The 27,096-nt window shown below is 40.9% G+C and overlaps 1 protein-coding gene across 1 annotated transcript; it reads right to left on the bottom strand.

Moving 5' to 3' along the window:
- Positions 1-948: 948 nt before the first annotated feature.
- LOC143987403 (heme-binding protein 2-like) lies at positions 949-26,198 on the bottom strand. The gene is made up of 4 exons (XM_077486086.1): positions 26,016-26,198; positions 9,391-9,520; positions 4,339-4,507; positions 949-1,372 (listed from the first exon to the last, which is right to left on the bottom strand). Exons 1-4 carry the CDS (start codon positions 26,157-26,159, stop codon positions 1,195-1,197), a joined length of 621 nt encoding a protein of 206 aa, XP_077342212.1. The 5' UTR covers positions 26,160-26,198; the 3' UTR covers positions 949-1,194.
- Positions 26,199-27,096: the final 898 nt, after the last annotated feature.

The following is a 27,096-nucleotide window of genomic DNA, read 5'->3' as shown; positions in this document are numbered from 1 at the left end:
ACAGTACAACTGAGATCACCTTTTTAGATGTACTCATTAAAAGTGAACCAAAAATCTACAGCAGGGAACTCATTAGTACATGCATCCTGTTTCCATTCTAAACCCTTATTTGCATCAATCCCTTACAGTCAATATTTGAGAGCTCACTGGAATTGCTCAGATGAAGCCAGTTTCAAAAATTAGGCTGACACCCTGAGTACCTTTGCGTGTGGTGGATGTGGCTACTGCCAATACATGGATAGGTGCAAACACATTGATCTACCTAATGGATGCAATTTTTGTTCGAAACATTATGTAAATTGAAGGACTCCCCGGCATAGTGTACCTACTCACCTGTGAATGTTGATGCTACTATGTCGGGAAGACCATAAACAAATTTTGGAAATGAATATACCAACATCTATCCACCATATGCAAACAAGAACCCAATGTCCCCATTGGCCGCCACATGGCATTAGTTCACCCAGACTCTATCCCTAAGGTATATTTCCTGGCACTTGATCATATATCTATAATATATATATATATATATATATATATATATATAATATATATATATAATTTTAACTCCAGAGGTGGCGACTTCAATAAGCGTCTCCTCCAATGTGAGTTGAGGTGGATATTTAATTTACAGGCTATGCATTTCTTTACCCTAATTTGTATCTGGTCAGAAAGGCCTTTGTAATTAGATCAGATTTAATTAACTGGGTTGATCACAAGGGTGAAAAGTATTGATCATTTTGCATTGATCAGCAGCACTGAGATGCTTTGTTCATGAATACAATCATATTTTCATTAATCAGATTATGAGATTACATAGTGGAAACAGAGATGTGATCAATTACTTAGGATCAATTAGGCTGTCAACTGTGGTTGATTTTTTACTTTCAGAAGAGATCAAACTGAAATAAATCATTCAATCATTTATCAAACCACGTATGACCACCATTATGTATATTGTAAAGTTGTAGACTTTATTTTAGTGTAAGCAGTGTCAGCCTTCCCAACAAAACAGAGCAAACTAATACAATATAAATTACATGAGTGTTTCTTCCTCATGCCATCAACTGACATTCTTAGAAAATCACTTGTTACAGGATACACAATTTTTGTATTTTTAATTAAATTTCATATATAGTCTTTCCATAATAATCATTGCTAGATAATAGATGAAAAATGTATTTTCCAGATTTATTAATTTAGGGACTTGAACCAGACTTCATTGTGTCGTTTGAAAAATGTAAGGGGGTCATTATAGGCTGCTGCCATTCCAGTCTGGGTATCATAGGCTAGACCAAGGGCAGTCAGCTCTTCCGCGAGAGCCTTGGAGTGTTTTTCATAGTCAGACTTTATGGCGTATCCCCCAAAAGACCTGTTAAACAGAACACCAAACATTTCAAATTAGACATATGCCAAGCTAAACAACAAATAAAACAAAAAAGTTAAATAAATGCACTTTATTCAAAAGGATTCAATAGTCAAAACTAGTTCTAAAGAGCTATTGCCCATAGCAGACATTCAGTACTAAAGATATCTGCTTGCTATAGCTGGCCAAAAAGTGATAGAATTTCATTGGTCAGCTTGAAGGTTACCAAAAATAAAATACTGAATTTCTTCATTCACGTAATACAGTGTAAATGGAAAAATCTGGAGTGACCGCTATTGTGGCTGTCACAATACTCAAATACCAAATTCAATCAATGTATGGCTAGTTTATGATCAACAGTTTCACCTTACTCCAGAGCTTCCATGAATATTATGAAAAAAAAGCACAGAAAAGCGCCTCTGAGTGCAATGTTTAATGTGTATTACAATGAAATTATCCAACACTTACATGTCAGTAAGTAAAGATGTGCTCATGGGAAGTAAACGTCTCACAGTGGTGTAATCAGTGTCTAAAGAGGTTCAGAGGAGTACCACGTACAGGCTGTAAAAGCCACCAGGAGCCAGAGAGGAAGCCGGCTGTATCCTTCAATGGAGATGGTGATGGCCTGCTCATGGAACAGCGAGTGACATCAGCAAGATCCAGGGAAACTCAGCGTGTTTCAGAGCACGTGCGCTCCTTTCTCAATTGTCCACTATCCTGAGTTAAGCCAACTTACTATCCTGAGTTGGCTTCACTCCTGAGAAGAGCAGAACTTAGTGCATGTTTTCCTATAGATGTTATCATCCTCATCAAGCTTCCAAGATCCACTTTTTATTATTTCCTATAATTGATTGGACATTTTTTTTTATATATCCTTTCTCGTGGACTTTGCATAATAAATTTTAGATTCATTTCCAGTCCTGCTTTTATTCACATGCTTTTATTGAATTGATTGTGAGCCACTATGCTGGTATCCTGAGCGCTAGCATTTGCTGTTTTTGTCCATTATGGTGTCTTATTGGGGATATTTCCCTTGACCTACTGTCCTACAGACACTATGGGAAATGAGAGGAAATCTCATCCCAGTTAAACTGGCCATAGATAGATCAAAATTCAGATGGAATTCAGATTTCAAAATTCAGATGGTTCAGCAGCTGTCAGTCTTGAGCCCCCATTCACACCGGCATGACTTGTCATGCATCTTTGACAGGTCCAAAAGGTCACAAAAAGTCACACCCTATTGTCGGCAATGGATCTATTCAAATCAGTGGGACACCGACTTAGGGTTGCTACCTTGTCCCTTTAAACCTGAACACATTTTAATTACACAAGTTCTGTGGCTGATTAAGGTGGTAATTAAACTCACTTAGTGCATTATCTGCATTAAATTAGCCTCAGAACCTGTGTAATTTACATGTGATTGGGTTTAAAGGAATGAGGTGGCGACCCTACACTGACTATGCGGTGCCGCACCAATTTGATAAAAAAATTCCTTCACTATTTTTTGCGATTTCAGGTGTCACTTGCATTGACATCTATCTGTACATGAAGCCGCACAGATGTCAGCCAAGTCATACCTGAAGTCGTACTGACCTGCGGCTTTGAAATCATGCGATTTCAAGTGAAGTTGTATGATTTCAAATTTGTATTCAGTGTAAACAGGGGGGCTAAATGGACTTGTTAGAAACTTTTCGCTTTCAGTGGAGGTCTAGTGGGGAGTCCTTGCCTCGACTGGGTTATGCTGGGTGGTCATAATGTTATGGCTGATCCAGGTATGTGGGACATTGCAGGGCTCAGGAAAAAAAAATGCAACCACCACATCTATGAGTTGGTAATCTGCATTATTAAAAATATATATATATATTTTTGGGTTTAATACCGCTTTAAGTCTGCACTACCAGTTGACCTTTATCAGAGAAAGGGTGATGAAACAATTTGTATGAGCTTGTGTAGACTCAAGTTCATAGAAAACAACATTCAAAGTTTATATTAGCTGTGTAGGTGGGGGGGCACATGATACTTTGTAACAGCAGTCAAAGGTTGCGATCTTGGTTTACAATTGAGCAAGATTTGAAAAACACTGATGACATGGCATATTTGTAAAGCAGGGAATCTGGCATTCAGCAAACATTCTCTGCAGGTGAATCTTCAATGTACATGTGTTTTAAATGGCAGTGATTTACGCTCTGCCAGAGAATATTCAGTGAATAGGATGGCACAGTATAAAAGTTAGAAGGGTACAATACAGGGGGGCACAGTAAAAGAGGGACAGGAAGGTACAGAACGGGGGGGGGGGGTACAGTATGGGGGGAGGGTTAGGAGAGTACAGTACAGTGGTTAGGAGTGTGCAGTACAGGGGGGAGCAGGGGGGCACAGTACAGGGGGAGGGTAGGTGGACATGGTACGGGGACAGGAAGGTACAGTACTGGGGGGCACAGTAGAAGGATAACAAGAAGGTACAGTACTGGGGGGAGGGCACAGCATAGGGGGGGCAGGAAGGTACAGTATGGGGGGGTTGGGAGAGCACAGTACAGTGATTAGGAGGGTACAGTGCAGGGGGGAGGTAGGTGTACATAGTATAGAGGGCAGGAGGGTACAGTACAGCAGTTAATAGGGTACAGTACAGGGGGGAATAGTAGGAGGGGGACAGGCAGGCATATTTTGAGCTCAGCGTTTAGAGTTAGGAAAACATTTCTGATTGGAGCTTTTTGCCAGAAAAAGCACTAAACTCTCCTAAACTGTGTACAAATACGCTCTATATGAGCATTTTTTCTGCCAAGGGAATTGTTGTTTTTTTAAGCATGGAGCCTCAGTATCACGGGAAAAACATCAGCTGAAATCTAATTACTGTTTAGCCTACCATAATTTGCACACAAAACTGCATTTTTGTTTAATCTAAATTTTGTACAATATCCGTGCATATTTTTAAACCAAAAAGTAAAAAAGATAAGCATCCTTTCAATTTCACATACCTGACATAATAACTCGTAGGAGGAAAGCTTTCCAAAACAACAGAAGGCTCATTAGGTGTGGGGGGATTCAGTAATGCCGACGGCATGAAGAGAGACATGGTGGAATTAAGTGTGGAATCCAACAATGGTACAGTGATACGAACAGGGACATTCATTTTTATAGAGATACCTTTTAAGAACAAAAAAGAAGAATGAATGAACTTTTTCAACATTTTTAAATAACCTACGATAAACAATGAAATCATTTGCAGGTGTATTCCATGTACTGTATACCAGAAAGGAAAGATACATCCCAGAAGCCAAGTAGGCTTAAAGTAGCTGTAAAACTCAGACATAAAGTATGAACAAAGCATATCCCTCTATAGTGTGTACTCAATTAAGAGCACCTATGCTGCATACACACGATCGGACTATACGGCGGACTTAGTCAATTCGATCGTGTGTGGGTTCCAGCTGACTTTTTCTTCCCAAAGGTCAGACGGACTTAGAAATAAGACTTGCTTCAAGACTTGCTTCCTCTGCTTTTAGCGGACAATCCGTTTGTGTGCTAGTCCAGTGGACTAAAAACCGACGCTAGGGCAGCTATTGGCTACTGGCTATGAACTTCCTTATTCTACGTCATCACGTTCGAATCCGCTGGACTTTTGGAGTGATCGTGTATGGCCAAGTCTGTTCGCTTGAAAGTCCGGCGGACCTCAGCTGCAAAGTCCGGCGGACAATACCCCGGACTAAGTCCGCCGGATAGTCCAATTGTGTGTACGTGGCATAAGTGTAATTTCTGTCTGCTTCATTCTGCCATCTGCGTGAATCAGATGTGTCCTTTCCCTCCAATCAGCTCTCAGACCTCTCCTCGCTGAGCTCTGCATAGCGTAACTTCAGCTCTTCACCCCATTTTTTTCGGAACTCTCAGACAAGCTTTATAAATTTAGCACTTTGAACAGATGTAGAGAAGAGAAGACTGCAGATAGACAGATATAACTTATGTAGGAGGATCTGTTCCATCTCTGTGTATCACCTGAGGATAGTCACTTCACCAGGTATATGTAAGGGTTTACAACAACTTTTTTTTAGGTTATACTTTATTGCTGTCAATAAAACCTATGTATCAGCTCCTTCAAGTGCATGCTAGCTCATAGAGGTTCCTGAACGGGTCACTCCAAATGCCTCCCTCCAACTAATCATCCTTAAGCCACGATTATTTTAAATGCCCCAAATGTGAAATCGTGTTTTACACAGCCAAATAATTATATTGCAAAACTTAAGAAAGCAAGGTCTGCTCAATAATTCAGCACCCAGGGCTGGAGTTTTGGTTGTAACGGCATTGGGCAACTCTGTCCAACTCTGTCAAACTCTGCTTGTGTGAATAAACCCTTAGCCATGATTGTAAAACATAAAAAAAGGTTTACAAGCCATAATCTAAAATGATTTTAACAATCTGAGGGCTGCTAATTGAAATCTCTTGAGTCTTCTAGAAATCAGACTAGATTTAGTACAGATTTGGTCTTCACCATGTAAAAATACCCAATTAAAATCCACAGATGTTGGATATGACTACTATATAAGGGGGTAAATACATGCCCAATATCAGCATGGACATAGGAAAGATTTACTGTGTAAAATATGTTGCACGTAGAAGATCCAATTAGTTGGCAGTCACAATAAGACTCACAGCAGCATTAAGAAAGCTGCTAAGCTGCATTAATGGAGATTTGAAAGGGTAAAGTCATCTAGTATTATTAAGTCAGCATCTGTCTATGCTGGAATTATAGCTGCATACCTACAATGCGAAGGAGAACATTTAGTCTCCCACTTACTGTATATCAATATAATTAACATACTTTTAACTAAAATGTTAGGCATCGTCTGTAATAGAAATTATATTTTCAGTGAAAAAATCCTTAAGTACACATTAACAAAATCCCTTCAGAAAAAGCTATTTAGGACTTTTAAGCTACCACAAGTTTTTCACGTTATATATAAAACATCAAAAATGTATTTTTGTAACAAATATAGCCTAACATTAAAATCCATTAAACATGTTGCCAGTGTTAGAGATCACATAAGGCATGTATGCATGTGATACAATGGTTTGCATAAGCCACTCAAAGATTTTATCATAAATGAAGAAGTAAAGGTTAAATATCCACATTCAACACGTTTCACAGGTCAAATCCCACTTCTTAAAGAAAAGAAGGAAAGGGTTTTCCCCTTGTCTAAAAGAACAGCAACATGTTCATATAAACTACCACCATTTAAAAGAACAGAGAAGACATCGTCAGAGATGAATCCTGATGCTTAAAAAGGAGCTCCAGTCTCCCCCCAAAAAATGTAAATCAGCAGCTACAAATACTGTAGCTGCTGACTTTTAATATAAGGACACTCACCTGTCCGGTGTTCCAGCAATGTCCTCACCCTAGCCGATTCATAAATTTCCTTGGAGACCAGCACCAGCATCTTAAGTAAGACAAGCCAGCAGTGAAGTCTTGCGGCTTCATGGCTAATTTCCTACTGTTCATGTGCAAGCCATGCTGCCCTTTGTGAAAGGTCCAAAGGTCCCACAGTCTTCTGGGACCTGTGATGTGTCCCAGAAGGCTGAGGGGGAGAACAAACTTCAACTCAGATTGCCGCTATGATCTGACCAGAAGTGGGAGCGGGTACCTGGCAAAACCAGGTACCAGCTCCCCTTCCCCCCCAGAAAGTGCCAAATGTGGCAGAGAAGGGAGTGAGGATGCAAACAAGCAGAAGTTCCCCTTTTGAGTGAAGTTCCGCTTTAAGGTCAGAAGAAAGAGAGGTGAACAGATTGACACCAAACTGGGAACCAGGCATGTAGCACTAGATGGAGGACATCCCCACTCCAGCAGGAGGAATACGGGATGGATGGTTAGTATTGAGGACTCACATGATGCAAATGATGAGTGGGGATGTCCTCCAATTAGAGCTACTTACCTGGTTCCCAGTTTGGTGCCAAGTAAGGTCCCTCTCCTTCTTCTGACCTTTAGCCCTGGTTCAAACTGGTGCGGCTTTGAAATCCCTCTACTTCAGAGTGATTTCAAAGCTGCAGATTAGTGCGATTTGCACCTCCCATTTCATTGCGACTTGCTACTTCGTTTAATAGAAGGCTATGCAAGTCCCATTGAAATTGGCAAAAAGTAGTGCAGGAAACTTTTTCAAAGTCGCTAGGACATGAGTTGCGGCAATTTGAATGGTTTCATTGACAACAATGGGGTGTGATTTGTTAAGCGATTTGGAACTGTCAAATCGCATGACAAATCACACTGGTGTGAAGGGGGGGCTAAGTTGAACATGAGATTTCACCCATCTCTGGCAAGGTCTTCTTTGTTCTTTTAAATTATGGTAGTTTATGTGAACCTGTTGTCTTAGACAAGAGGAAAACTCTTTCCTTCTTTTCTTGAAGAAGTGGGCTTTGACCTGTGAAACATATTGAATGTGGGTATTTCACTTTTTCTTCTTAATTTATGATAAAATCTTTGAGTGGTTAATGCACACCATGTTATCATATACACTACATGCATTATGTGATCTACAACATGTTTGATGGATTTTAATGTTGGGTTAAAGAGGAGCACCAGTCTCCCCAAATATTGTAGCTGCTGACTTTTAATATAAGGACACTTACCTGCCCCTTCACCCAAGCCAATGCTTCAGGTCCTTAACTAAGCCGGGTTCCAACTGAGCATGAGCAAGTCGCGCTGCACTTTGTAAATGGTCCCACAGTCTTCTGGGACCTGTGATGTGTCCCAAAAGGCTGCGGGGAAGGAGGAGGGGCCGAACTTCCACTCAGATAGCCGCAGCGATCCAACCAGATATGGGGGAGCCTGTACCTGTCAAAATCACGTACCTGCTCCCATTGCGTAGCACAATTTTTCCTGAATTTGGTCCAGAAATGGTGTTTCTGTTTCCGTCACCTGATGTCACCTCCTACCAGTCCCTCTTTCTATCTTCTGTGTGTGCACTTGGGCTGTTCCTTTATCAGAGTTAATTTATCATAAGGGAAGACTATACCTAATTTCCTCTACAGTTCGGACCTATAGTCAAATAATGCATTTCATATCTTGCTTTGGTCTGTTTTGTTTGTTAATTGTTTTTTCATTCCAGGTACCTTGTTCCTGCTCTGTTGTGGTAGACTGACCATTTTGGCACAATCAGTGGACCTTCCTTACAATAATCACAATAACTAAATGTTCTTCTCTATAAGTCGCAGTATGCAATACTAACAATCTCTTCCTGGGAATACGGCTTGTGTGTCTAACTTTGGTAGAACTTCTCTATTGAAAAAGCTAAACTGTTAATTCCTTTTCTACAGTACGTGGAGTTTTCAGCTTATTTGTCTGTCATGTATGTCTAATAGTAGAAATTATGATTGAGCTAACATCAAAATGGAAACATTGACATTGGTACCTGACCCAAAGTAAATAATATTTTAAACCATGCATAACTCTCTATGGGTAAAATAAAACAGTCATACACAGCTCAGGTAGGTCTGTCTGAACCCTAAGCAGACAGTAGTAAAATGTTTCCCAAACATTTCCAGATGTTCTTCACCCCAGTACTTGTAGGCCCTCACTTGCTATTTTACATCTGTATGCTGTCATGTTCATGTGACAGTCTGATTTAATTTATAGTTTAAAGTCCAACTCCAATACCCTTTATTTATTTATTTCTCATTTTGGATAGAGTAGGATTAAGTTAGAACCTATACCAGGTTTTGTTATATGAGTGTCCCCATAGGACATATCTTCCATCAATCTCAGTCCCAGTGACACCCTAAAACACAGGGTGTCACTGGGAAATAAAGTAAGGGTACAGTGGATCACAGACAGTATAATAAACTTCCTCACACTAGTAATAGTTATTTTTGCCTTCAAAAACCTGTTAGAGGTTCTAACCCTATCTCCAAAAATGGTTTTGTCCATCTCAGCATTTTAGATGGCTGGCGACCATCGGTAAATATACTCTGTATTGTAAAAACTTGTTTGGTAGAGAGAAAAATGGATCATTACAAATGTAAATTGCAACAATAAACTGAAATACCTTCTGAATTCTCCCCACTGATGTATTTAAAAAGGCGTCTAAAGGTTTTCATCATTCCTATGCCCATGCCTCCCGAGTTAAGGTATGTTGTCGCCCAACGCGTTGACTCATAGCTTCTAAGTTCAAATGTCTGTAAAACATAAAAGAAATAACACATGACAGTCAAGGAAATTTGGTGCCTTGCTTGATTGAATACATGGTGGTTTTCAGACCACTGTGCCAACTTTGACCAATTTGTAAACCAAAAGTTTTGGTAAATCTTGTTACATTATGTCTGGAATCCTATTTGTGATAATATTGTGTGTTGGTGTTAAATTTAATGTTGTCTTTGCAACTTTTTCCACTTCAAAGACCCATCTCCTACTAGAGAGTCACATATAATTAGCAATACATGTCTGTACACCAGTACTACCATACTGCCAACACTAATTTAAACTAGAAATTTTTTAGGCTTCAAGTACACAGAGGTAATAAAATACCCCCATGCACACTGGATCTTTCTGCTAGGAGCTGGCAGAAAAATCAATTTTAACCGCTTAAAGTAGAAGTTCACCCAAAACCTACTCGCAGCGAAATTCTAAAACAAATTTATCTAGCCCGGTAAGGAAGAAATCCCTATACATACCTTTTGTGGAAGTGTGCTAGAGAGCCAGCCAACAACAATGAAAGCTGCATAGTAACTCTATGGATGACATCACTTTTCAGGCATTTCCCAGCCATTGTCGGCTGTCTCCTGCACACAGCATCTGCCGCTGGAGACCGAACTGGATCAGCTTCAGAAAAGGTATGTATAGTGATTTCTTCTCTACAGGACTAAATAAATTCGTTTTAGAATGTGGCTGCCATTAGATTTAGAGTTAGTTTTGGATAAACTTCTACTTTAAGCTCCGGAAGGTTTTAACCCCTTCATGACCAGGGCATTTTTTGCTATTCAGCACTACGTTACTTTAGCTGGCAATTGCACATCATGAAACACTGTACCCAAATGAAATTTATATAAATTTTCACATAAATAGGTATTAGACCACCACTGGGTTTTTGTTTTCAATTATACAGTATCACACAAAAGAGAGTACACCCCTCATATTTTTGTAAATATTTTGTTATATCTTTTCATGTGACAACACTGAAGAAATGACACTTTGCTACAATGTAAAGTAGTGAGTGTACAGCTTGTATAACAGTATAAATTTGCTGTCCCCTTAAAATAACTCAACACAGCCATTAATGTCGAAAACTGCTGGCAACAAAAGCGAGTACACGCCTAAGTGAAAATGTCCAAATTGGGCCCAAAGTGTCAATATTTTGTGTGGCCACCATTATTTTCCAGCACTGCCTTAACCCTCCTTGGCATGGAGGTCACCAGAGCTTCACAGGTTGCCACCAGTGTCCTCGTTCGCTCCTCCATGATGACATAATGAAGCTGGTGGATGCTAGAGACCTTGCATTCCTCCACCTTCCATTTGAGAATGCCCCACAGATGCTCAATAGGGTTTAGGTCTGGAGACATGCTTGGCCAGTCCATCACCTTTAACCTCAGCTTCTTTAGCAAGGCAGTGGTCATGTTGGAGGTGTGTTTGGGGTCGTTATGTTGGAATACTGCCCTGCGGCCCAGTCTCTGAAGGGAGGGGGATCATGCTCTCCTTCAGTATGTCACAGTACATTTTTTGCATTCATAATTCCCTCAATGAACTGTGGCTCCCCAGTGGCACTTTTCTACACTCCCACCACCATGCTTGACTGTAGGCAAGAAACACTTGTCTTTGTACTCCTCACCTGGTTGCCGCCACACACGCTTGAAACCATCTGAACCAAATAAGTTTAGCATGGTCATCAGACCACAGGACATTGTTCCAGTAATCCATGTCCTTAGTCTGCTTGTCTTCAGCAAACTGTTTGCTGACATTCTTGTGCATCATCTTTCGAAGATGTATCCTTCTAGGATGACAACCATGAAGACCACTTTGATGCAGTGTGCGGCGTATGGTCTGAGCACTGACAGGCTGACCCCCCACCTCTTCAACCTCTGCAGCAATGCTGGCAGCATTCATATGTCTATTTCTCAAAGACAACCTCTGATGCTGAGCATGTGCATTCAACTTCTTTGGTCGACCATGGCGAGGCCTGTTCTGCGTGGAACCCATCCTGTTAAACTGCTGTATGGTCTTGGCCAACGTGCTGCAGCTCAGTTTCAGGGTCTTGGCAATCTTCGTATAGCCTAGGCCATCTTTATTTAGAGCACCAATTCTTTTTTTCAGATCCTCAGAGAGTTCTTTGTCATGAGCATTTGACACAGTTCCCCATAAACGTTTACTATACAAAATAAAGTCCGTTGGCATGGACCATAGGGTGAGTACATGGATTGATAAATGGGGAGTTCTCGGAATGGTCAGGGGTGGGCAGTCGGGTCACCCAGGGTTCTGTGGTGGAACCAATCCTGTTTAATTTGTTCATAAACAACCTGGAGGATGGGGTAAACAGTTCAATCTCTGTATTTGCGGACGATACTAAGCTAAGCAGAGCAATAACTTCTCCGGAGGATGTAGAAACCTTGCAAAAAGTTCTGAACAAATTAATGGGGTGAGCAACTACATGGCAAATGAGGTTCAACGTAGAAAAAATGTAAAATAATACTGACATATAATCACACGCACAGGTTGTACTTGATGGACTTGTGTATTTTTTCAACCTCACCTACTATTTAACTATGAGGTACCATGTTGAACTTCCAGTGACTCATATGAGAGAATGAGAGCGACAACACCAAATTTAACACACCTGCTCCTCATTCACACCTGAGACCCTGTAACACTAACGAGTCACATAACATCTGGGAGGGAAAATGGCTAATTGGGCCCAATTTGGACATTTTCACTTAGGGGTGTACTCACATTTGTTGCCAGCGGTTAAGAAAATCAATGGCTGTGTGTTGAGTTATTTTGAGGGGACAGCAAATTTACACTGTTACACAAGCTGTACACTCACTACTTTACATTGTAGCAAAGTGTAATTTCTTCAGTGTTGTCACATGAAAAGATAAGAGGGGTGTACTCACTTTTGTTAGATACTGTATAAATGAAAAACAAAAACCCAGTGGTGGTCTAATTCCACCAAAAGAAAGCTCTATATTTTTTACTTTCTGCTATAAAACATATTCAATAATAAAAAAAAAAAAATCTTCATAAACTTAGGTCAAAATGTATTCTGCTACGTGTATTTAGTATACAAAATCCTAATAAGTGTATATTGATTGGTTTGCAGGAAATTTATAACATAATGGTATACAGTATATACTAGAATTTTTATTTATATGTTTTATACTAGTAAGGGCAGTAATCAGCGACTTATAGTAGGAATCTGACACTAACTGACTAATTGACACTGACATCACCAGTGACACCAATACAGCGATCAGTGATAATACTATACGCTGTCACTGTACTAATGACACTGGCTGAGAAGGGATCAACATCTAGGTACAATCAAGGAGTTAACCGTGTGCCTAACATTGTGTAATGTGTGTATTGTGTGCAGCTTTTACTAATTGATGTGGTTGTTTTTGCTCCCTGCTTTGCCATATCACTACTTACTGTACAGAGCCCTGTGTCCTTAGTAAACACAGGGCTCTGTACTGTGGTTTCGCTAAGCCGATCATCAAGTCCCAGCCATAAATCATTGGCCAGGACCTGCTGACCAACTTGTGCTGTACCAAATCACCTCACAGATGGTGGGCGGGCGCGTACTTTCTACCCGGAAATGTTGTATCGTGCATATGTGCATTTACATGTTAAAAAACCGCAAATATGCCTTTCCGGGAACGCGTGTTTGGGGCTTTTTTCTTCAGCCCTTAAACACAGCGTGTATTTAAATGCCTGCATGTGTGTGGGCACATTAGTTAACATGCAGCTGTGTTCACAGGCATAAAAAAACCAAGACGCCTCTGAAAGCAGAATTTTTCATACCCATGTGCTTTAGGGTTCTTAAAGTGACATTAAAGTCTTGTTTTTTTTTCTTTAAAAATAATCAACATGTTACAATTACCTGCTCTGTGAAATGGTTTCGCACAGAGCAGCCCAGATCTTTCTCTTCTTGGGTCCCCCACAGGCACTCCTGGCCCCTCCCTCCTGCTGAGTGCCCCCACAGAAATCAGCTTGCTATGGGGGCACTTGAGCTGAGCCACTGCTGTGTGTCTCCATTCAGACATGGAACCGCAGTTTGGCCCCGCCCCCTCTCTCCCGATTGGCTAACTTACTTTGATTGACAGCAGTGGGAGTTAATGGTGCCGGTGCTGTGTCTTAGTCAATCAGGAGGGAGAGTCCCAGATGGCCAAGGCACTCGTGGACATCACTAGATAGAGATGAGGCTCAGGTAAGTAATGGGGGGGGGGCTGCTGCACACTGAAGGTTTCTTATCTTAATGCATAGAATGCATTAAGATAAAAAAAACTTCTACCTTTACAACCACTTTAAAGGCTAAGTTTACATTATTTAAGAATACCCCTTTAATACCAACCCCCCCCCCCCCCCCACCCCCCACAGTTGTGCAATTTGGCCAACATTTATTATCAAAAATGTCTGGCATTGAGCCACCTCTTCGTACAAGTGTTAATGAGTATTACAACTATTTTAATTAAAAAGCGCTTATCCAAACAGATTTTTTAAATCCAGTCCTGCTGATTTGAACTGGTAATATGTATGAATACAATTCTTCTTGGGTAACTGAGCAACTAGTGTTGATGTACAAGGACATTAGGTAACATGGTGCTAGAAACAGAGGCGGATAACTTCTTTTGGCGTGATAAGAAAAATTATTTTTTAGAGACATTCTGAGGTTCATCACTGGCGGAACTATCTAGAAGAAGAATGTTCCATGCAGCAGACTCCCTCAGGACTTTGCAGACAGGAAAAAGGAGATTCAGTTAATCAATGGACAAAGTATTATGTAAAATAATGTATTTCAGGGACTTGCTCTCCCGCTCTGTTATCTTCTGTAAAGGAAATTTGTAAGTTCTGCATATAATTGTATTCTATTTTGGATGTATTGCACACTGCCCTCACTGTGCATACGGCACTAATAATGTTTTCAGTACATGTTTTGCATTCTTTCGAGTCCTTTAAGAATTAGTCTGCCTATGTTACGCCCCTTGTTACAATAAACGCACAATTGTAATATTAATGTGATACCTGCGTAATCATGTGTATACAAACCTTCAATTGCGTCATAATAAGGCAGAACAGTTATTTGAAAAGATGTGGAGTGTATCTTTTGTGTCTGTTCCCTACTGCAGTAGTTATTATTAATTTGGAACCACTAATCAATATGAGGATAGGAGTTGCCTATCTATAAATTTATATGTCAGTACTGTACCTTGTGTAGACATCCTAAAGGACTTGAGGCTCCTTTACACTTGTGGTTGGGAGAGACAGGAAAAACACAAGGCTGAGCTACATATTTACCAACCACCAACTGCTCCCCTTTAGCTACAAAGCCAGCAGCCGGAGGGCGTGGGGGGGGGGGGGGTGCATGCCATGGCCTTGATGCTTTGTTTCGCAGCCATGACAGGAATTAAATGCTCTGTCGCTTTCACCAGAAGGTACAGCTGCCTGCGACTCATTCAAGTGAATAGAGGCCATGCTGCAGCTACCCCACAACCGTGTCTAATAGATGCCGTTGCAACACGGTAGTGCGTCATTTATGAAGTGGCATATCACCTCCTCGCCCCTGTCAAACACCATTTCTCAGAAGAGTGTCAGTCCTTGCCACTTGTGTAAATGAGCCCTAAGGCTGCTGGATGTCACCATCTTAAATGTGATGTCAACAGCATCCCCAACAGACTCAAGTGACACTCTATAGCAGCATTTCTTAACTTTTTTTTACCTCTTTTCAGGTCACAGAGAACCCCTGCTAAAATAAATTCATAGGGGTCATTAGGAAAACACCTACATTGATGGTCAGTGGGAAGAGTCCCCCTTTTACAGTGGAGGTCAGAATGCCATCCTTACAGACAGCTAAAAAAAATCACTTGTGTCATGTCACTGGTTCTGGGAAGTGGCTTTGGCCCTGAAACTAAGCAGTAACCATCAGATGGGACCATCAGCCACAGCTAGAGGAACTAAAATAAAAAGAAGAGATTGCGCTATGGTGTAACAAATGTATTAATGGTATGAGCTGCCTCTACCTAATATTACCACCCAATGAGTGAAAATAAACTAGTGAAAAAAGAAAAAGGTAGACCGGGAAGTTGCTGTATTAGTGAACACATACCTCCTGCACAGCCTGCTTCTACATTCTTTGGAACTTTTTTTCTATTAGCGTCTTTCTGCAATATTATTATCGCATGTCTTGGCGATTTATGGACTGACTTTACCTTTCTTTTTACCATCTGGTTTTTATTAGCACTTACGTTTAAGACTTTTTCATAGTATGGTTGTAAAAATAATATATGTACACTAATACTATATTATATATATATATATATTTTTTTTTTTTTTTTGCTTCTTCTTCTTCCCAAAATATAGGGGATTTGTTTGTATTGGGGACACACCCCTCACTTCAATATTCACTTTATATTTTTTACCATTAACTACTAATATATTATGTTCACTGTTTATCGTTGAAATATTTTGTGTTTTTACCCTCATAAGCAACACTATAATATTTGGTTACATCACTATATTTAAAAGGTATAGCGCCCGGTCTACCTTTTTCTTTTTTCACAGCTAGAGGAACCCGTAGCAAACTCTGAAGGAACCCTGGGTTAGAATAGCTGCTTGATAAAATCCCCCTTCCCTCCACTCCAGACAGCTATGTAGGGAGGCAAGGGGAGGGGCACAGGAGCTGGGCCAGCACATAAGCTCTACATCTTTATAGTACATTCACATTTCCCCATGATTTGTCTCTGTAATGTTGCAAGTACAAATACCAGTTCCTCTGCCAGATATCCAATAAGCTCCTAATTTTTTGTAGTGACCTGACAAGACAGTGCTTCCCTCCAACGATATACAATTTTATATTGAACTGTTGGGTTTAGCATTTCAGTTTGAGTATGTATTGCTTGTACATTGTATACTTTCTATGCTATTCTCGATGTAAATTACTGTACACATTGCATCTTTTCCTGTACTTGTCTTTATTTCTTTAATAAAACGTTTGTAAACAAAAAAAAGACAGTGCTTCTCCCTAATAAGTGGGAGGTGTTCTGTAGTCCAACGAGTTGGGCAGGATCAAAGTTGTCAGGCTAAACAGGAAGTTAGGGGTTCACTTGTTTTTTTGCCAAGATCAACAGGTATTTTTCTGTATTTGCAATGTTTATAAAGACACAAATTCTGGGAATGTGCATGTATTGCACAGATGTTTTTTTTGTTTTGTTTTTGTATAACTGCTTGCCAGCCCGCCCCACACATATACTGCTGCAGGGCATCCGCTCTGCGCTGGATTGCGCATCTAATAGGTGATCAGCGCTTCCAGGTAGTGGGCATGCACCCACCACCCTGGCTGTAGTGTGATTTGTTAGAGCACAAGCCGATCAGTGAGTCCCAGGCAATGATTGATCAGCTCTGGCATTCAGTGAAGGGAGCTCTGTGTTGTAAACACTGATCACTGTATTAGTGTTACTATTGATGTCCAGGTCAGTTAGTGTAACACCCTAGCCAGCATAAGCTAGTGTCAGATTGCCCAGCACACTACCACAGTCCCACCATAAAACGGTCATTACTAGTATAAAAAAAAAGTTCCAGTATCTATACCAGACGTTATAATTTTCACGCAAACCAAATGATTTGCACTTATTATTGGTTTTTTTTAAATTTATGAAGAAATTACAATTTTTACATTTTTTCTTATATTTTATAGCAGAAATTACAATTTTTCTCTTTTTTTTTTCAAAATCTTCCATCTTTTTTTATTTATATTGCAAGAAATAAAAAACTCAGTGGTGATCAAATACCACCAAAAGAAAGTTATATTTGTGTGAAAAAAAAGATAAAAATGTCATTTACGTACAGTGTTGCATGACCGTGCAATTGCCAGTTATGCTAGTTAAGTATCACAGTGCTGAATAGCAAAAATTCGCTCTGGTTATGAAGGGGGTAAAATCTTCCAGAGGTCAAGTGGTTATTTTATTTTGGACAGAAATACACTTTAAGGCAAATACTTTTAAATGCTTAACAATTATGTATAATACTCACACATATATGAAATCATGACTTTCTTCATTCGCACAACTCACAGTTGACAATGCGTGCCCAGCCTAATGCTGGTCATCTAGTGGCACAGAATACCCCAGCAGATTGGCTGCAGTCACTTTTCGGATGACAATTTTCTGTCTGTCGCCTTTGATCTTTAAATCAAAGTTTTTTGAACCAGGGGAAGCCAATGGGCCACCCAAGGATGGAATTTCAGCTTATTTATCAGTAATGTGTGGAAATGCAATCTGTGTATGGTAAGCTTTAGACAGAAGAAAGTTTAGGTGACATACATAGGAAATCACATGCAGAATTAGGTAATCTGACCTGTGGATATAACTTTGACTCAAGAAGATTTATCTCTTTGCTATCGGGAATCTGATATCAGAAGTGCACTTTGCCATGTAATAGGCATTTATTATTATTTAACTGAACTCCAAGCATCTATAAAAGGAACACATTAATGGAGCTCTGTTATTATCAATACATAAGAAAAACATTTTTTTTTAAATTTAATTAGATTAAATACCCAAATGTACTTAGTAGCAGCTTCTTGCAGGCTAATGAACCATTTTTACAGCAGAGCCCAGGGAAAGAGTAAGAGAAGCAACACAAAGAGCCAATTAAGTGCAAAGAGCATACTGATAGGAGGATAGAGAGATAAGTACATCAGCATGCTGCTTCTCCTTTTACTGTCCAAATGCAGGGTGGAAAAAAAAGTGAAACTGCGCCAAAGAGCAGGTCCCCCTCCCCTCCTAACTGGGCTGTGCTGTGGGGCACAGCTGTGTAAATCTCAGGACTGAATGTGAATTAATACAAATCCTTTGCCATGTAAAACAGCTCCAGGGAAGGAGTGGAAGAAGTAGCATAAGGAGCCAATCGAGTGCAAAGAGAATACATAGAAGGATAGATAGATGAGTTCATCAGTAAGCTACTTATCCTTTTACGGTCCAATCACAGGCTTACCTGTAGGTACAAGTTAAAGCAAAGCTCCACCCAAAAGGGGAAGCTCCGCTTGTTTGCTTCCTCCCACCTCCGCTGCCACATTTGGCACCTTTTGGGGAGCAGATACCTGTCAAACCCAGTTACCTGCTCCCACTTCCCTGTAAGTTTGCCGCATTGTTGTGCGGCGATCTACAAAACTTTCAGCCCCTCCTCCTTTCCCTGTGCTGTCTTCTGGAAGACACACAGGTCCCAGAAGACAGCGGGACCATTTAGATAGGGCAGCGCGACTTGTGCATGCGCAGTAGAAAACAGACTGTGAAGTCACAAGGCTTCACTTCCTGTTTCCCTAAGTAAGGATGCCGGTGCCTCCACCCGGAGCCGATGGACAGATTGGCTTGGAGTGACGGCGTTGGGGGCTCCCTGGACAGGTAAGTGTCCTTATGTTAAAAGTTAGCAGCTACAGTATTTGTAGTTGCTGACTTTAATTTTTTTTCGCCCCAGGCTGGAACTCCGCTTTAAAAAGTGAACTTTGTTTTCACTTTAACCTGTGTATTTAGCCGTTTGCCTGGAGTTATTAAACTGGGGGCAAACATGCAAATCACATAATGTGGGATAAACTATTAAAATATTATAATAAGGTAGGTTTTGGTGCTTTAAATGGCTCCTGTGGGTTACATAAGCTCTTTTCAACTGCCCTTGCCCTAATCTTGGGCCAAAAATTGCCCCTTATTTAATTCATTATTTTTCACAGAAATAAAAAAAAATGTAAAATGAAAATAAAATAAAAAGTTAATGCCATAGTAATAATAAGTAATAAACTTTCATATGCCACCTTTAAAAGGTACCTTCTCAATGCGATTTACAAAAGAAGCAAAAACAAGAGATACACAAGTAAACGAACGGTTCAGTGAAGACTTGTCTAAAGAAGTTGTATGTTTTCAGTTTTAATTAGTTGAAGGCAGAACTTCACTCTGTCAGTCAACACTGACTATTTTTAATCCTTATGCTGCTAGCATTAGGAAAGTATATCATATTTACTTGTTTTAAACTTTTTTTAACTTTTTTTTTGTTACTTCATGGTTTCCAGGCCTAGGCCAAAATAATATTATACATCTTCAGAAGGGGAGGAGGGGGTTTTCTCAGCTAAGCACATCCTCCTGCCTGTGTTTCTTCACATTTGGCGACCCGTCAGATTTTGTAATGGAAGTGACGTTCCATTGCCGCCATGTTTGCTACACCCCGCACTCATCCGCAGTAAGGATACAGTGAGAAGGCGGCAATCGGCCATCTTGTTACACCCACAGGAGTCATGCATTTCACACTTATTTTTAGCAGTAAACTCAGTTTATATATTGAAATTTAGTATTTTCAAATCCGTCTGACTGTTTTGATGTTGATTTTTCAAAGCAGCGGTGTTCTGTCAGATTAGCAAACCTGTGAGATCAGCAGGCTTGCCACTGCTTTTAAAATTCAACATCTAAACAGTCAGAGGGATTTATATATAAGCTGAATTTACTGTTAAAAATAAGTGTGAAATGCTTGACTCCGGTGGCTGTAACAAGATGTCCACTTGTTGCCTTCTCATTGTATCCTTACTGTGGACGAGCATGCGGTGTAGCAAGATGTCGGCGGCGAAGGAATGTCACTTCCGTTACAAATTCTGACAGGTTGCCTAATCTGAGGAAACATCTGCATGCCTGAGCTAAGGGCAGGTGGATTCCAGGAAGTAAATGCTACAAGAACCCTCTGCCCTCTCTCAAGATGGACACAGCCAGAATGCTGGGGGGCATTTTTCAGAATTATTTCTCATCAAAATAAAGCATGGAGACATGAATGGATGGGTGAGTTTACTTTGAATGTTAAAAAATGAATTAAATAGTGTTTTTGGTGCTCAGGTATAGTGTAGTACCGTTTTAACCACTTACAGACAGCCCGTCTGTATTTTACTATGGACGGCGGCTCCTACAGGCACCCCCAGCATACCTGTACATTGTTTCCTTCTTCCGGGTTCTGGGCATGTATGTGCCCCCCTCCTCCATGACTCCTGCTGTGGGATTTTCTCAGCGGTTTTCAACCAATGATTCATGGCTGAGGCCTGACATACATGGCTCTGTGCAGAGGGAATGATCTGTCTGTTTCTGCTCGCCATTTTACAGGAACACCCAGGTTTGTAGTTAAAAGTAGCACATATTACACACATTAACACTTGTTAGGCACACAATTAACCCCATTAACAACCTGATCCTTTGCATAAAAGCATCACACCTACACTTGTTGGGCACGCAGTTAACCCCTTGATTGCCCTTCTGATCACCCCTGTCACCCATTAGTGTCATGAGTACAGTGACAGTGTATAGTATCACTAATCACTGTAGTGTCATTGGTGGTATCAGTCAGTTTGTTTACCTCCAACACAATGTCAGTTAGTGTCAGATTGTCAGCCACACTATCACAGTCCCACTATAAGTCACTGATCATTGTCATTACTAGTATAAAAAAAAATACATAAAATAAAAATTCCAGCATACAGTGCATCCAGAAAGTATTCACAGCGATTCGTTTTTCCAAATTTTGTTATGTTACAGCCTTATTCCAAAATGTAATAAATTAATTCTTTTTCTCAAAATTTTACAAACAAGACGTCATTATGACAACGTGAAAGAAGTTTTTTTTTTTTTTAAATCTTTGCAGATTAAATAAAAAAAAAAAAAAAGGAAAAAAAAAATCACATGTACATAAGTATTCACAGCCTTTGCCATGACACTCAAAATTGAGCTCAGGTGCTTCATGTTTCCACTGATCATCCTTGAGATGTTTCTACAACTTGATTTGTGTCCACCTGTAGTAAATTCAGTTGATTGGACATGATTTGGAAAGGCACACACCTGTCTATATAAAGGTCCAACAGTTAACAGTGCATGTTAGAGCACAAATCAAGTCATGAAGTCCAAGGAATTGTCTGTAGACCTCCGAGACAGGATTGTATAAAGGCACAGATCTGGGGAAGGGTACAGAAAAATGTCTGCAGCATTGAGGGTACCAATGAGCAGTGGCTTCCATTATCCGTAAATGGGATAAGTTTGGAACCACTAGGACTCTTCCTAGAGCGGGCCACCCTGCCAAATTGAGCGATCAGGGGAGAAGGGTCTTAGTCAAGGAGATGGCCCTCATTTTGGCCTAAAATTATGAAGACATTCGATTTTTTTATTATTATTATATGTAATACCCTGGTGTTTAGACAGTGTTGCTAACAAATTTAGTTTGCCAGGTAGTAATTGTCCTTGCTGATTAATAGAAGATCCACTGATTCCTCCCTAAATTCTAGAGTTTCATAGTTAGTAAGGTTGAATAAAGACACCAGTCCATCCAGTTCAACCTGAGTGTCTACAATTGTCCCTATCCCTGTACATTACACACTCACATTGGTCCCTACCCTCAAGGAGCCCACAATCCAAGGTCCCCATTCATATACTAGGGCCAATTTACCTACCTGCATGTCTTTGGTTTGTGGGAGGAAACCGGAGTTCCCGGCGGAAACCCACATGGGCACAGGGAGAACATGCAAACTCCAGGCAGGTAGAGTCATGGTTGGGATTCGAACCAGTGACCCTTCTTACTGCTAGGCGAGAGTGCTACCACTACACCACTGTGCCGCCCACACACAGAAAAGTTGCTGCACCCTTTCTCTTGTTGCTAGGTGGCACTGTGGCTGGTGACATTAGCAAGGGCTTAGATTAACAAGGGCTTAGCATGGTCAGATCATTGGGTGTCTCAGCCAATTGGCAGGGGTTTCTTTTAGTCCCTTGACCTGCTGGGAGAGCCTATTTATTTAGGTGAATTCAGCTGATTGGGGTTTTGTGCCACCTGGAAGTCTGTCTTGGTGGACGTGTGTTATGTCTCCCTGGGTTGCTAGGCCAGAAGCCAGGGGCCTATCCAGGGACACCTGGCTGCCTGAAGTCTATCCAGGAGCAGAAGAAGCAGCGTAGGGTTGGGACTGCAGGATGGGGAACCAGTTGTTGTCGAAGGTAGAGGGGAAGCTGTCACCACTAAGGGACCTTCCACCTTGTTACTGGAGACTACTGTGAGTAAGCTGAAGCAAGTACCAGAGCAGTCTTCTCACCAGCCGGGACGGTGAAGAAGTGGGAAAGCATCAATAAGTTCCAAGCCAGGGACCCAGCAGGTTAGCAGGGTGACGCTTGAGGAGGATACATCGGGATAGCTGTGGAAGATCTCAGGAGATCCAGTGACGATTGGATTGGGATAGTCTAGTGAGAGATTGGGAGCTCAAGACCAACAGTGAGATACTGTGAGATAACAGAAGGAATATTCTGTGTTACCAAGAGTTATGTACAGCTACCTTTAGTGACTGTTGCAAGATTAGTTGCCATAGGAGACAGCGGTCCTACCTATACAGTGTTATCCGGCTGTAGGCCTTCCACTGTATAGCTGTCTACCTATAGTATTTCAGAGTCTGCTTATTATCATTGCATCTATTTAAGGGTGTCCTGGCCCTAACCCGCTCTCCCACAGTTCTTGTTAAGAGACAATAAATCTCTTGTTCGCATTCAAAAAGTAACTGGCGCCCATCATTTCATCTTGCATTACACCCACTATGCCTGGTAACCAGGGCTCGAGTCCTGCGGGAACGCATGGGAACTGCGTTCCCGTACTATTTCCACAACGGGAACGGCATTCCCATTAGCCGCCTGAGACTATTCAGTGCGTAGTCCGTCGCTCCTCTGCCTCCCGAGTGACTGGTTGCTAGGCTAGGGCTGCTCAGCGTCTAGCAACCGGTCACATGACGTCGGCCGTACAGGTGGGCACGCACTGGAGTCAGCGCAGCCAGCGACAGACACATGCCGCTGGGATCCGGACTGTCTCCTCCCTCCCCTCTACCCAGTGCCAGACAGACCAGGCCTCCTGGGGCCACAGCCGCTGTACTGCTACCAGTTTACTTCTCTCCCGAGAAGTAAACAAGGTTAGTCACTATATCCCAATACTCTGCAATACCCAATACTCTGCAATACCCTGCCAATACTCTGCAATACCCTGCCAATACTCTGCAATACCCTGCCAATACCCTGCAATGCCCTGCCAATACCCTGCAATGCCCTGCCAATACCCTGCCAATACTCTGCCAATACCCCGCCAATACTCTGCAATACCCTGCCAATACTCCGCAATACCCTGCCAATACTCCGCAATACCCTGCCAATACTCTGCAATACCCAATACTCTGCAATACCCAATACTCTGCAATACCCAATACTCTGCAATACCCAATACTCTGCAATACCCAATACTCTGCAATACCCAATACTCTGCAATACCCTGCCAGTACTCTGCAATACCCTGCCAATACTCTGCAATGCCCTGCCAATACTCTGCAATGCCCTGCCAATACCCTGCCAATACTCTGCAATACCCAATACTCTGCAATACCCCGCCAATATTCTGCAATACCCTGCCAATACTATGCATTACCCAATACTCTGCAATACCCTGCCAATACTCTACAATACCCGATACTCTGCAATACCCAATACTCTGCATTACCCTGCCAGCACTCTGCAATACCCTGCCAATACTCTGCAAAACATACCCTGCCATTACTCTGCAATACCCTGCCAATACTCTGCAATACCCTGCCAATACTCTGCAATGCAATACCCTGCCAATACTCTGCAATGCAATACCCCGCCAATACTCTGCAATACATGCCCTGCCAATACTCTGCAATACATACCCTGCCAATACTCTGCAATACATACCCTGCCAATACTTACTCTGCAATACTTACCCTGCCAATACTCTGCAATACCCTGCCAATACTCTGCAATACATACCCCGCCGATACTCTGCAATACCCTGCCAATACTCTGCAATACTTACCCTGCCAAGACTCTGCAATACTTACCCTGCAATTTAATCAGCAATGCCCTGCCAATAATCTGCAATACCCAGCAATAATCTGCCATACCCTGCCAATACTCTGCAATACCCTGCCAATACTTATCCTGACAATATTCTGCAATACCCTGCCATACCCAGCCAAAATATTATTGGGGGAGATGACGTGGATATTACAGTGGGGGAGATGTATATTGCAGTGGGGACTATATGGTGGTGACATTTTCACAGGTTTTTGCAAATTCAATTATTATTTGCTGATCCGAAAAATGATCCGATCTGTGATTCTGATCCAAGGAATGATCCGATCCGTGAGTTTTTTGATCCGTTGCCGATAATCTTGCACGGAAAGGGCAACGTTATTCCAGTTTGTGGGATATTTTCTAATTTGCTGTATTTGAATTTAGAACAGGGTGTATTTGTGTTAGAAATTCCCTGCGAGGGAAAGATCATCACCCATTGTGCTGATTATTCTGTTTGACAAGTTAACATATTTTGTTTTTGTAAACTGGCACTTTACAATAAATGTACTGTATTTTCTGTGAAATATATATATGCATATGAGCGTACCTTTATTTATTTTTTATTTTTTTGGTGGGGGAGTGGATCTTGGGTGGGAGTTCCCACACTTTTTTCCCCAGGACTTGACCCCTGCTGGTAACCCACTCTACAAGGAAGGATGTCAGCTCTCCCTAACCTTTGATGTCACTATTAGGCCTCTGGGGCCCTAGGACCTTGCTACATGTTTAAGTTTTATAGCAGAAAGTAACAAAATTGAGTTTATTTTTCAAAATGTTTGTTTTATTTTTCCTTTTATAATAATAATAATAAAAAAAAAAAAAAAAAAAACTTAGTGGTGATCAAATATCAAATAAAGAAAGCTCTATTTGTGTGAAAAAATTGATTGTAGATAGTTTTAAAGGACACTCAGAAGACCAAAATCAAAGGAGCGAAGGTTAAGAGGATGGGGAAGGGGGGTAGGTTAATAACTGTTCAGACAGATAACGATGTGCCGAGTCATGTAGGTGAGCATGAGAATTTGGAAATCAATGCAAAACTTGATAGGTAGCCAGTGCAAGTGAAGAACTCAAGGAAAGGAGTAATATGATCAATTACATTTGGCCTATCAGGTCTGGCACCTGAACATACTGTAGTTTGTTTAGTGTGGAACTAGAAACCCCAGCAAGTAGAACATTATAGTAGTCAAGTCGGGACAACATAAACGTATTGATCAGCATTTCAGCTACAGTGTATGATAACATAAGGCGTAGTTTCTCAAGTGGAAAAACATGACACAAATAACAATCAAATACACAAAGGGGGAAAAAAAAAAAAAGCACGCCACCTAAAAAGATATATTTTTTTTTCACGCAAATTTCACCTAAGCACCTCCGTAAAGAATAATTGCTTTGGCGAAATTTTGACAATAGTGAAATCAGTCATTTTTTTTTTTTTTTGGGCTGTGTGAATCCCTTAGAAAATATAACTGAAATCAAATGTAATGATGACATTTATAATTCTAAGTAGTTGATTGTTCACATCACCCTTTTTTAAATAATAAATAAAAAGATAAAAAGACAGACTTACATTGTATCTCTTCAGTACTTGATATCTGGGACATTCATATGAGCCACAGAATGGTGGCAAGCCTTCAATTCTATTGTCTTCGGTTATCACTTCAGTGGCACACAGGGAGAACAAGCTGAGAACAAGCAGACACAAGCAAGCCATGTCTACTCTCAGAAAGTCCAGAGATTACTAAGGGGGAGGGTTTGCAGACTTGCTGATATATGCTGCATGCCGGGGAGGGACTCAAACTCCTTGCTACAACGAAAGCCACACCTATATTCTAATTTCAGTTTTCGCTTTTAGGCTTCATATACACGAGTGCGTTTTCAGATGTGAACTGAGTCGCACAGGATCGCATGACACTAGAAATCACATTGTTTTCAATGGTGTCCGTTTACATCAATGCAACTCAGAGCGATTATGGAGAAGGTTCCTGTACTACTTTGATGCGATTCCAGCATGATTTTTGTCCCATAGAATATGCAAACCACATCCACATTGCACTACATAATCACACTGAAAATGTGATCTAAATCAGATCGCAGCAGTATGAACTGAGCCATGGGGCTAGTTCACACCACAAAAACATCCACCAGATCCATTCCGGATGCATTTCTGTATGCGTGTTTTTCACACGTTTCCAGATGCTTTCCAGATACTTTTTTCTTTCTTTTTTTTTTTTTCACTGTACTGGAGTCCGATGCATTTTTGCTATGTTTTTGATGCCTGTCGGTGCATTTCGGAGCATTGTTTATGCGTTTTACCACCTTCAGCTACAATTCTGTGCAAGGAAAAATGCAGCATGTTTTACTCTTTTTTCTGGAACTGGAACACACTGGTGTAACTCTGCCATTGAAAACCATGTAACCTACATTCTATAGGTTTTGGATGCAGAATGAAAACACTAGAACACATGTGGCGTGAACTAGCCTTTAGGCTTTATTCAATACTTGCACTTATGCGGTTAACTTTTCCAATTACTGGATACATTCTTTGGAAAGTATAAAGAACTTTTATGCTCCCAAATTAAATTTTCCCTGTGTTTAGAAGTTCCTGCTTTAAAGCTGGTTTAATTGCATTAACCTGCATTGACACGCGT

The sequence above is a fragment of the Lithobates pipiens genome, unplaced genomic scaffold (assembly GCF_037356315.1).
Source record: "Lithobates pipiens isolate NorthernLeopardFrog02 unplaced genomic scaffold, aLitPip1_a1.2 Scaffold_18, whole genome shotgun sequence".
Classification (NCBI taxonomy): domain Eukaryota; kingdom Metazoa; phylum Chordata; class Amphibia; order Anura; family Ranidae; genus Lithobates; species Lithobates pipiens.
The sequence above is the reverse complement of the archived record's forward strand: the minus strand, read 5'-3'. Positions and strand labels throughout refer to the sequence as shown.